Here is a 12,026-nt window from a genome sequence, read left to right on the forward strand (position 1 = left end):
TCAGTGTCGCTGTCACCATAGAGTACAATAAAGGTATCCACGACATCCCACTTGTCATCATTTTTCACATGCTGGCGCACACAAAATTCGGTGTAATTAAGCTAGTTTGTATGAACAGACTGAGGGCTCTGCTAGAAGTTGCCCCACCTTTAAACCGCTTTCCTAATTGATGTTGGAGCCCAGTGTGGCAGACCCCGCACCTCTCCAAAACCTGTACAGTATGTGTTTCCTTCGTAGGGGTTGGGTTAAAAGCAGAAATCAAATTTCGGGTTGGCCTTTGTGTGCAATTGACCAATACAGTGATCTTAATCGTACTCTTTTACTGAAATTCATAATGAGATGGTAAAAATATCACAATGAACATTATAACTTTATAATACAAAAAAAGAGTAATAAGTAGACTTCTTTAACTGAAATATTTATTAAGAGAACATCGAGTTAAAGTACAGTAAGTGAATTTAACATAGAGAGCTGATAAACAACACTGAATATGTTTATATCTTATATATGACTTTATTAAACTTCTGATGAGTGGTGCTGTTCCCTGGCCAAGTGTTCACTGTGGAACCACTCAAGTCCTTTTGTACTGATATGAAGTGACATGGGCATTTGGATGAGGTGATGATGACGTCACGGTCAGCTCATAGATCTGTAACATCATCACTGCAGCCCACACTGGATAAGTCATCCTCCTGAAGAACCCTGGCTTCTTCACCTTGTTTGGAACAATAGACATGTATATATCATTGTCTGGAACATCCTCCTGGTGTTTCAGGGTTTGGAGATGGCTGAAGGATCTGGTTATCAGAAGCCTCCAGAGGCTGTGGCTGGGGGTCCGGCTGTAGCTGTGGCTGGGGGTCCGGCTGTAGCTGTGGCTGGGGGTCCGGCTGTAGCTGCGGCTGTGGGTCCGGCTGTAGCTGCGGCTGTGGGTCCGGCTGTAGCTGCGGATGTGGGTCCGGCTGTAGCTGAGGCTGTGGGTCCGGCTGTAGCTGCGGCTGGGGGTCCGGCTGTAGCTGTGGCTGGGGGTCCGGCTGTAGCTGTGGCTGGGGGTCCGGCTGTAGCTGCGGCTGTGGGTCCGGCTGTAGCTGTGGATGTGGGTCTGGCTGTAGCTGCGGATGTGGGTCCGGCTGTAGCTGAGGCTGTGGGTCCGGCTGAGGCTGTGGGTCCGGCTGTACCTGCGGCTGTGGGTCCGGCTGTAGCTGCGGCTGTGGGTGCGGCTGTAGCTGTGGCTCTAACTTAGGCTCTGCCTCAGGCAGTGCCTGCCCGTTGGCTCTGAAATGATCAGAAGTTGCAGGCCTGGAGCCAGCCTCCACCTCCCACCTACAGCCAACATTAGAGGTGGGAGAGGTGGAAGAGGTGAGAGAGGGTGGCGTGATCTCACTGTCCGCCAGTGAGGTGTCAGTGTCAGCACCAGCTTGGTGGGTCCAGGTGGAAGAAGGTGGGGCTGTGAAGAGGCTGCCTACCCCTAGCAGGTGTCCATTGTCATGGTGGAGCGCATTGTCGATGCTGCGGCTGAGGTTGATCGGCGACTGAGGGAGCATGTCAAACTCTATGAGGGAGAGGATGCACTCGCGCTCACCCACCCGCTGCCACAGTAGGTGGGTATCACTGCTGCTGCTGGTAGTGGGTTCTCCACCCTTGTGATGAGATGGTGACATGGTGTCCCTCAAGCTGTGTGTGGTGGGGGGATTGTCATAGACACGTATGGAGTCACTGTCTGCTCCCGAGTGATGCTGCCCCGCCCAGTTTTTCGGTATGAGCTCTGCCCAGTTTTTCTCAAAACTCCTGAAAGGCCCTATCCGCAGGATTTTCCAAAACGATGATCTCTCTGGCATCCCTTGGCCATGGTCGCTCCTGGCACGGCTCCTCCGAGGGGTCCAGAACACCCAGGAGCCCAGCACCAGCATAGAGAAGCCCCAGAACAGCTCCAGCACCCGTGCCCAGAACTGCCCCAGCCACCAGCCCCAGCCAAAGCGCCTCCAGTCCCCCAGCAGCCCATAGAGCCAAAGCAGGCTGTAGATCTGCAGGCCGGAGCACAGCACCCCCAGGAGGGCACACACTGCCGTCACGCGTCTTGCCCGCTCCTCAATCTTCTGAGGGGCCCCCCACTGGTGTATGGGAGTCTTGGAGAAGGGCTGCAGGTGGGAGAGTGACTGAGTGAGAATGCCCAGGCAGAGAGTCAGGCCCCAGCAGAGAGAGAGGCTCTGTAGAACCAAAGGAAAGGCATGGGACAGTGTTGGGGAGAGCAGGTCGGCTGCCAGCAGCAGGGTACAGTGTAAGACTGCCAGACTTCCCACCACACGAGGGCGCTGCATCGTTGGGGACAGCAGAATCATCGCCAGGGCAACCTGTGCCCACAGCAGCAGCAGCAGAGGCAGATTATAGAGGGCAGTGAGGACCGGCCGAGACAGGATCCGGCGTGTCCCATACGGGTCAGTGAGGAGGAGGACAGCACGCAGAGCCCCGGTCAGCAGCAACAGCCTATTGGCCAGGGTTAGTACATCACAGAGGGGGTGAAGCATATTAGACCGTCCAACCATTCCCAACACAGCCACACAGGACAGCAGCAGGAAGAGTCCAGCAGAGCCATAGACGTGGAGCTCCCAGGCGAAGGCCAGTGTGCGGCTCAGGTCCTCCCAAAGAAGGAGAGTGCCGTTGGTGCCAGTAGGGAACACGCAGCTGCCAAGACCCAGCACACAGGGGCCTCCATTCAGGTTCTGATGTGTTACGGGACCAAACACACCGTAGCGGACAGAGGGCGCAGGCCAGAGTTGACCCTTAGCTGAGAAAGTGAGGAAGGTGTGTGAGAAAAATAGAATAGTTTATAATCTCATCAAGTAATATAGAAAGCATATTAAGAGAAAGAGAAATTGCCCGACTTAGAACAACAACAAAAAGGGCCATTTACTGTTTTCTTCATGTTGATGGATTATGTGTTTCACGTCAGGTGACGATTGTGCCGGCAACTCAGTTGATTGTATGTCAGGAAAGGATTGAGTTTGTTCCTTTTCTGAAAATAAAAATAATCATACACATAGAACTTATAGCAGAGGAAACACTTGGATGTGAGTAATTAGAAATATAAACAGAATTAGAAAATAGTCAACTCTTGTGCCACTCTTACCTTTTTGAAACTGTCCTGTCACAATGGGTGCATGTTTGGGATTGGCTGATGACAGGGTGGAGGAGTGGGACAGTTTTCCCCGAGTGTCTCTGCTTATGGGAACCGCTGAGTCAATCACAAAAATGTATTTTAACACAACCACATCTTCTTCCTCATTCTCCTCCAGTGCTCCAAGCCCTTCTTCTTCTTCGAGAGTGGCCTCTGTAATTGTGTCTTTAGGGGATTGGTGGGAGCTGTGATGAGTTAATGGGTTTGGAGAATTGTTTATTTCTGATGTCGAGTTGACAGTTGGCTCCGATTGTTTTGAGATCTCTACAATAGAATACGCAGGTTCCAGATTGAGTCCACTGTCATCGTCCCCTATGGGTGGCAAAGATAATTTAGACGTAGCTCTAAGTGTAAGCTTGGTCAGTGGGCTCTTGGCCGGTGAACGCAGATCCTCTGACGTTTGTAAGCCAGCTGGTCCTGCTGTGCTGACGCTGTCTTGGGTCTGTTTTTGGGGCGTGGGAGGGGGGTAGAGAGAAGTAGGGATGGAGGAATGCATTTCAAGTTCCTTCGCTTTCTTCTCCTCATTTCCAGGCGCAGAATTGATAACAAGTGTGCTGGCAGTTGTCTCTTGTTGACTTTCTATTATATCTGTGTCCCCAAGTCCACTATCATCCATAGACTCATCACTGCCATATGATGTGCCAACCAATGCCCCATCTAAGTCCTCCATACTTGTCATCCTGTTTCCTGGCACCTGCATACCGCTGGCGGGCAGAAGGATGTCTGTCCCTGTCTGTTGTGTTGTGGTAAGCTTGGGGGTTGTTGTACCCATGTTGGAGGTGGTGCTGAGGGAGTTAGAGAATAAAGGGAGTGGGACATGGTCAGAGTTGATGGATGAGGGTGAGGTGGAGGTGGCCCTGATAATGTTTCCAGGTGAACAGTGAAACACTGTGGCCAGCACCAAGGAGAGAGATAAGAGCCACACCATTGCTCAATGTAACTTTGAAGCAGCAATCATACCTTATAGAAGACCTGCAGAACAACAGAAAGGAAAACGTAAGTGAGGTGGCTAGAAGCTATAGGACATAGCAGCAGGCAGACAGGCATAGCACTCCATTTGGACAAAGTAACTATAATGGATAACATTCACTATCTGTGACACACTGACTATGAGTCTGGGAGTTGTTGTTCATGCTTAGGTAATGCGGTTTTCCAGGGAAATTTGCAGGTAAAGGGGTTAGTAGCATGACGTTTGTCAGGGTGAGCAGCAGGGCTGTTAAGTAGCAGCTTGTAAGCTAAGGGTAAAGTGTAAAACAGCTTCCCTCCTGATTATTAATCTGCACTTCCAATCCATTAAGAACCAATAAATCCCCTCGGTAATCCTGTGTGTGTGTGTGTTGTGTGTGTGTGTAACCGATGTGAAATGGCTAGCTAGTTAGCGGTGGTGCGCGCTAATAGCGTGGCATCACTCGCTCTGAGACCTTGAAGTAGTTATTCCCCTTGCTCTACAAGGGCCCCTGCTTTTGCGGCACAATGAATAACGATGCTTCGTGGGACGCAGTTGTTGATGTGTGCAGATGGTCCCTGGTTCGAGCCCAGGTAGGGGTGAGTAGAGGGACGGAAGCTATACTGTTACATGTGCCTACAGCTGCAAGTAGTCTGATCTGCTGAAGGTTTGCAGGTGTGTCCTTTTTGTCACATCCTTATTTGTTTTTTGCTTAACCTTCTCCCCAAGTTATTGCACAGGGAGGAAGTGTTTGGTGCACAATATTAGTGTTTCCTTAGTGCAATCTGACACCATCATAAAAATATGATGCCTAATTTCACTGGGATTTATATGAGGCATATGCAGACTGTGCATCTCTCAGACACACACAATACTAATATCCTCCTGTCTTACATATCGTCACATAATTTACTATTAGTTCAGCGGTCATCAAATTAAAGTTGAAAAACGTGCCCTTTGAGTTGACAAAATGTAGCTAAACTTACACAGTTGGGTCATTTCACAAATGTTTTGAGAAGTGTAACTTGCTATAAAAAAAAACACATCGATTTCACCTAATTCTAACGTTCTGTCATAAAGAGCGCATGTTCAACCTCATTAAAAAAAATGTTTTTCCCGTTTCAAAAGGTTAAATAAAATAAGTAAGTAGTAAGTAGTATAGTAAGTGCCTATTAAGTGCCAAATGAAGTAACAGGGTTGACCGTAACAGGGTAGACCATAATAGGGTGGACCGTAACAGGGTAGACCGTATTAGGGTTGACCGTAACAGGGTTGACAAATTCTTAAATAAGCCATAAATCCCCTCGTGACAAGGGGAATGGAAGCTTGTTGTGTGCAACAGGGAGGGGCAATTGAATGCAAGCTTCACAAAAATACAAATAAAAGTTACAACATTTCTAGCCTATCTATGGGTAGCAGGGTTGATGTCTTATGCTGCTCCCACTCAGTGTTACAAAACACCAGAAAATGGCCAGAGAGACTAAAACCACCTGACCTGCTTTTACATTATGACTTGACTACTAGATGTTCAACGTTCATTTTGAAAAATAATAAAAAGGAATAGTTTCACCGTATTAAAATGAGAGGTCATGTCACGTAACAGGGTTGACCTTGAAATGAGGGACAGGCGTAAATGAATCACTAATCACATGAAATAAATCATTATCTTAAGAAAGAACTTTGTGAAAGTAACAAAATAACTAGGGCTTTACAATGATGGTGAAAACTTCGATACATTTTCAGGTTAAGTATGTTAAAATCTTCCTAGAAGTCAGAGAGGGTGCATGGAGGGCCATGACAAAATGCTGAATTTTGGCACTTTAGCAAGTCTTTAGTCATATTTAAGATGTATTGAATTGTCCATGTGGTCTATATTAAAGGGAAGTTAATTGAATTAAAATGCAATGGTGCACAATTTCTACTTAAAATATCAAAGGGACGCACAAATGGCGCACATTTCGTAGATCAACACAGTTGTAACGATTAATGGTACATCACACACTCTTTTCCTCTCTGCACTTGCAGCATCTCTACCTCAATGCATGGTATGCCTGTTCTGTTCTCTGAGAACATCTAGGCCTCTTTCACTAACTTTGAGGCACAGTAACAGATGCTTTAATGTACCAATTGAATTTCCCTCAAAAGCAATAAAAAAAGACAATCCTTTTAAAGCCTACCTGTGATTCTTTAGACCTCTGCTTCACATTTGTTGTGTTGTTGGGTAGCATACTGGCTTTCCCTTTTCTCCTGTTGGTCTCATGGGTCAAGTGTAGCCATTTGTAGTTGTCCTGTTTGGATTTGTTAGAGTGATGCTCAGAGTCTCTTGCTCCTATACAATATCACAGCTGTGTTCTGTAATCTCATTAGTCAAGGATTACATTAAGATCATTAGATTGACACAAAGCTACCAGCAGTGCACGAGGACAGTAGAGAACAAAACACACACAGACACAGGTGCATAAATGTATAGAAAAATAAGGTTAGTTATATTTGTGTATTATTTACTGTATTTCAGTGTAGTGGGATGGTTTGGGATAATGTAAGCAGAAGACGGATGTATACAGAGTTTATTTCACAGTATATGTAAATATGAGAAAATACTCAGAGTGTAATACCGAGTTGGGGTGGTTATAAGAGTGTAGAGTTTTCCACTAATGTCTAGGTGTGTTTGAGAATGTTTGTATGTACAGTACCAGACAAAAGTTTGGACATGCCTACTCATTCCAGGGTTTTTCTTTATTTTTACTATTTTCGACATTGTAGAATAATAGTGAAGACATCAAAACTATGAAATAACACATATGGAATCATGTAGTAACTAAAAAAGTGTTAAATCAAAATATATTTTATATTTGAGATTGTTTAAAGTAGCCACCCTTTGCTTTAATGACAGCTTTGCACACTCTTGGCATTCTCTCAACCAGCATTATGAGGTAGTCACCTGGAATGCATTTCAATTAACAGATGTGCCTTGTTGAAAGTTAAGTTGTGGAATTTATTTTCTTCTTAATGCTTTTGAGCCAATCAGTTGTGTTGTGACAAGGAATGGGTGGTATACAAAAGATAGCCCTATTTGGTAAAAGACCAAGTCCATAAATAAGTAAAGAAAAATGACAGTCCATCATTACTTTAAGACATGAAGGTCAGTCAATCTGGAAAATTTCAAGAACTTTTCAAGTTTCTTTAAGTGCAGTCGCAAAAACTATCAAGCGCTATGATGAAACTGGCTCTCATGAGCACAGCCACAGGAAAGAAAGACTGAAGGTTATGTGAGCTATTTGGATCACTCCAATATATTGGTTTCACTAGGCGACGAACCCCCTTCATAAACCTGGAGACCAAGGGATGGCGCCCCACTGGCCTGTCCATCCACCCTACATGGCAGGCAGATATAGTGGCCAAATACTATCTCAGTGTAGAGGCTGTCAAGTCCTCTTCCAAGCGAGACTGCAGGTATTAGAGGACATATTACACCCCACATGACTGGGGCACAACCAAATACCAGTGCACCAAGAGCAGAACAACCGCCAGCGCAACTATACCACAGTTGTAGCCAGCGCCCTTGCGCTCTGCATGGTGTTCATTACACCCTCGTGTACCATTGACTGAGGCGGTGCGGCCTCGGATGCCACAGAGTTCCCCCGGCCTGAGACAGCAGGTCCGGTCTCAGGGGAAGTTGCCAAGGTGTCCCAGACAACAGCGACAGGAGAAGGCTGAACCAGGGTTGTCTGGGCCAGTATGGGGCCACCAGAAGCAGACGATGCTCTGCCAACCTGGTCCTGTCCAGCATAGCCTGGATCAGGGGAAAAGGGGGGAATGCGTAAAGATCCAGCCCTGGCCAATCGTGAGCCAGAGCATCCAAGCCCAGAGGCCCTGGTGGCTCCGACATGGAGTACCACAGTGGGCAGTGCACATTGTCCAGGGAGGCAAACAGGTCCACCTGCGCCCTCCCAAACTTGTCCCACAGGTGCTGCACCACCTGGGGATGTAGGCTCCAGTCCGAAGGTGGCGGGCCCTCCTTTGAGAGCATATCCGCTGCCACATCCAGGATGCCAGGTATGTGTGCTACACGTAGAGACACTAGACATCCCTGAGCCCAGAGAAGGAGCTCCAATAACATAACATGGAGGTGGTGCGACCGCAGTCCACCCTGATGGTTGATGTAAGCCACCACTGTGGTGTTGTCCGTTCTCACCAGGACATGTCTTCCCTTCAGATGTGGAAGGAAAGACTGCAGGGCCAGTAGTATAGCTCAGAGCTCTAATGTATTGATGTGCCTTCCGCTCCAAGGGGGTAGCCAACAGCCGCTGGCCGACCTGCCCTTGGGAAGCGTCTGTGCTGACCAGCTCCCGGTGGCACATCCTCAGCGTCTCCACCCCACCTGAGAGAAAGGAGTGACAGCGCCACCTCAACAATGCCAGGAGGCACTGTGCAGTCACCCGCAGCTGGCAGAGACGGTGGTGCTTCGGGTGCAGTGGGTGGAAGTTGAACCACCGTTGAAGAGGCCAGAGATGGAGCAGGCCCAGGGGAATCAACAGGTGTTGGCAGGTTGAGGCAAGATAAGATCGCCTGAACCCTTCTGGTGGGCAGTCGTGCTCTCATGAGAACTTAGTCCAGTTCCATGCCAATGAAGGCCACCCTCTGGGTTGGCGTCAGATGACTCTTCTTGTCGTTTACAGTAATGCCAGCCCACCGACGTGGGTCAGGAGCATGTCTCTGTCTGACAGGACCTGGGTCCTGGTTGGGGCACTAATCAGCCAATCGTCCAGGTAATTGAGGATCAACAACCCTCGGGACGTGAGAGGTGCCACTTTGTGAAAGTGCGGGATGCCAAGGAGAGGCCGAAGGAAAGAATCATGAATTCGTAAGCCCTCTCTTCGAAAGCGAATCGCAGGTACTGCCAATGAGCTGGGTGAACAGGAACATGGAAATACGCATCCCTCAGCATCACAAACCACTGGTCCCTGGACATGGCCTGCAACACGTGGGCTGGGGACAGCATGTGGAACCTCAGTACCTTTAAGTACACATTGAGGTTGCGGAGGTCCAGAATCGGTCAAAACCCTCCATCTCTTTTTGGCACCACAAAATAAGTGGAGGAGAACTCACCTAGATGTTCTGAACTCTCGATCCTGTGGATGGTACCCTTGTCCATGAGTGAGGAGATCTCCAGCCGGAGGGCTTTCTTCAGGGGGTCGACCACCGTGGTGACACGAAGAACCCTGAAGGACCGGGTCCGGCACCGGAATTGGAGTTGGTACCCCTCAAGCATTGTGGACAACACCCATGGGGACTCTACACACTCCTCCCACTTTGCCCTTTGTGACCAGGAGAAGCGGCCGAGGCCGGGGAAGGGTATGTCAGGGGTCCTGCTGGGGCTCGCCTTTCCTCTGGCGCCCAGAGTCCCCCCTGGGTCCCCCAGGCACGTCCCTTTGGCAGTGATGGTTGACAGGTTGTTGTTCCACCGCACACTGTTCCACCGCTGTCGTTCCTCAGCATGAGGCATGGGGCAGGAGAGGGACCCCACCGTTGTTCGGGTGCTGGTGGGTGGACTGTCTCAGGGTCTCCCGGTCCCTGCGAACCTTATCGGTCTGCTCCAGAACCCCTATGCCAAAGGTCAGCCCTGGGGGATGGCGAGAGTGGCAGACGGGAATGGGCCAGCCAGAGATGGCGTCGGGAGGTAACCACCTGCGCCATGGCCCGTCCTTTGGAGTGGGCCACATCCCTCTGGAGCAGGGAAAGCAGGCGAGACACCTCCATTGCTTCCTGGAGGAGCTCCTCTGTGCCCCCTGGATCTGGGGCAATAGAGTCTGCAGGTAGGTAAGGCGGCTAAGAGAGCAGAGGGACCCACATGTGGCTATCATGGTATCCACAGTCGGGTACTCCCGGAAGATGAGTGACTCTGCACCCGCCACAAAACTCCATGGTCCAGTCCCTGCTGTGAGTCAGAAGCGCCTCCTGGCAGAGGCCCAGCTCTCCTGTAAGGCCTCGCGGAACTCAGCAGAGATGGGGACAGATGGAGAGTCATCACTGTTCACCAGTTTGATGTCCAGTGCAGTGGCTACCCGAGTGAGTAGGCCCCTCATAGCCCCTCAAGCTGCTGGGGGCGATGAAGCCACACCGCCGGCTTCTGATGGCCTGTCAGCCTGGTAGCCCTGCTCACGGTGGTGAACAGTGCCAGTATCGTCCCCCAGAAACAGCCTATCACTGGCCAACAGGGAACAGCTGTCATTGCCATCGAAGCTATCAACCTCCTGACGCAGGGCATGCGCCCTCCGTTCAAGGTGGTCCCAGCGGTCCGACTTCTGCCCCCGTCCAGGACTGGCAGCAGATGGGCTCTGCTCCGGCACGCTTCCTGGGAGGGGTAGTGGGCCCAGTAGAGGGACTAACAGCTCGCAGGCACACCACTCCTGAGGGAGGGAGTTCGTCCCCAGCCTGAGCCCGAGCCTGGCCGACCCACTCGCGCATGGCCCCCAATCGCGCCAGGCGAAGGCTTTCTGAGAACACCACACAAAACAGGCATCCAGTAGGGCGCTCCACTGCCCTCACCGCATGGCTCAAACCCAGGCAGTGCATACACGAGGTATGCGGATCTCCAGGGGGGATGCCACCATCACACCTGTCACAAAGGGAAGCCATAAACTCAGCCAAGCCAGCAAGGCCACGGAACAATGGTCCGACGCCCTGGGAGAGCTTGTCATGACCCGCTTGGAGGAATAGGAACCCGGTGAGGGATCAATTACCCAGTTCCTCTGCAAATACAGGGAAGACCCGTGTGGGGAAAACAGGCAGACGAACAGCAACCAGGTAATGGATTTGATTGTGTTTTTTTGTGTTGTTTTTTTTACACCAACTGCAATATTACCTAGCTGGTTTAATATCCAAGCAGTAAATACCGCACCATATGATGGAGTAACTCCGTTAAGGAACTCCAAAGTTAATGTCTCAATGTAGTGGAGCCCACCACGATACTCTTACATTCTGCAGGGGAAAGAATAAGAAACAAAACTTGTAGGGTAATTAGCAGAGAACCCGCGCCACAGCATGTTAAGCAATTCACAACACACACAGAACAAGCCAGTCGGCAAGTTGTGTAAGGTAAATACAGTTTGTGGCAGCAAGAGCCACCAATATATAAAGGATGCACACTGAGTCGTAGTGTACCGCTAACAAAACACAAGCACGACAAACCACGGGCGGAAGATACAGATCAACCGTGAGCAGCGAGTGGAGCACCCAAGAGGGGCTGGCCAAGTGGCCAGCTGCTCCACTGCAAACAGCCAGTGAGTATACTTCCATGCAAGATATTACACTTACCAGTGACTTACCAAGTGAACTTCAGAAAGTTTGTAACTCAAACCGTACGGACAGTCTATATATAGGGGCGGACCCCAGCCGTGACACAGGTGTACATGGGAGTAAATCTGTAAATCCTACCTCGGATGTATCCCTCCGCCGCGGAGTGATACCAATATATTGGAGTGATCCAAATAATATATTTTCTCTGCTGCAAAGGATAAGTTCATTAAAGTTAACTGCACTGCACCTCAGATTGCAGCCCAAATAAATGCTTCACAGAGTTTAAGTAACAGACACATCTCAACATCAACTGTTCAGAGGAGACTGTGTGAATCAGGCCTTCATGGTCGAATTTCTAGAAGAAGAAAAAACAATACTAAAGGACACCACTAAGAAGAACAGACTTGCTTGGACCAAAATATGTTGCAGTGACTTGCCCAGGTTTGAGTTTCAGCATTGTCAAAAAGAAGAGTTTGGCGTTCGACTAGCCACGAGCGACATGCACACGCAGTTACAAACCTGCCAGAGTTAGCGGGATGCTGAGAAGCAATATCCACCGTTGTAGTATGAATGAAGCCTGAGCTGGAATGGGAAGCTAACTATCTTTAG

The 12,026-nt window shown here is 49.5% G+C and overlaps 1 protein-coding gene and 1 pseudogene across 2 annotated transcripts; both read right to left on the reverse strand.

The window, feature by feature from the left end:
• Positions 1–416: 416 nt before the first annotated feature.
• LOC118940040 (proline-rich transmembrane protein 3-like) lies at positions 417–6,880 on the reverse strand. Of its 2 annotated transcripts, XM_036948184.1 has the most exons (5): positions 6,296–6,880; positions 4,133–4,144; positions 3,125–3,957; positions 2,909–3,010; positions 417–2,782 (listed from the first exon to the last, which is right to left on the reverse strand). In XM_036948184.1, exons 3-5 carry the CDS (start codon positions 3,942–3,944, stop codon positions 744–746), a joined length of 2,961 nt encoding a protein of 986 aa, XP_036804079.1. In that variant the 5' UTR covers positions 3,945–3,957; positions 4,133–4,144; positions 6,296–6,880; the 3' UTR covers positions 417–743. The 2 variants fall into 2 exon arrangements, with proteins under 2 accessions (XP_036804079.1, XP_036804078.1); XM_036948183.1 differs by having other exon boundaries at positions 3,125–4,144.
• Positions 6,881–7,278: 398 nt separating this feature from the next.
• Positions 7,279–11,674, reverse strand: LOC118940151 (annotated as a pseudogene).
• Between the last annotated feature and the right edge of the window lie 352 nt (positions 11,675–12,026).

Source organism: Oncorhynchus mykiss, chromosome 17 (genome assembly GCF_013265735.2).
Source record: "Oncorhynchus mykiss isolate Arlee chromosome 17, USDA_OmykA_1.1, whole genome shotgun sequence".
NCBI classification, from domain to species: domain Eukaryota; kingdom Metazoa; phylum Chordata; class Actinopteri; order Salmoniformes; family Salmonidae; genus Oncorhynchus; species Oncorhynchus mykiss.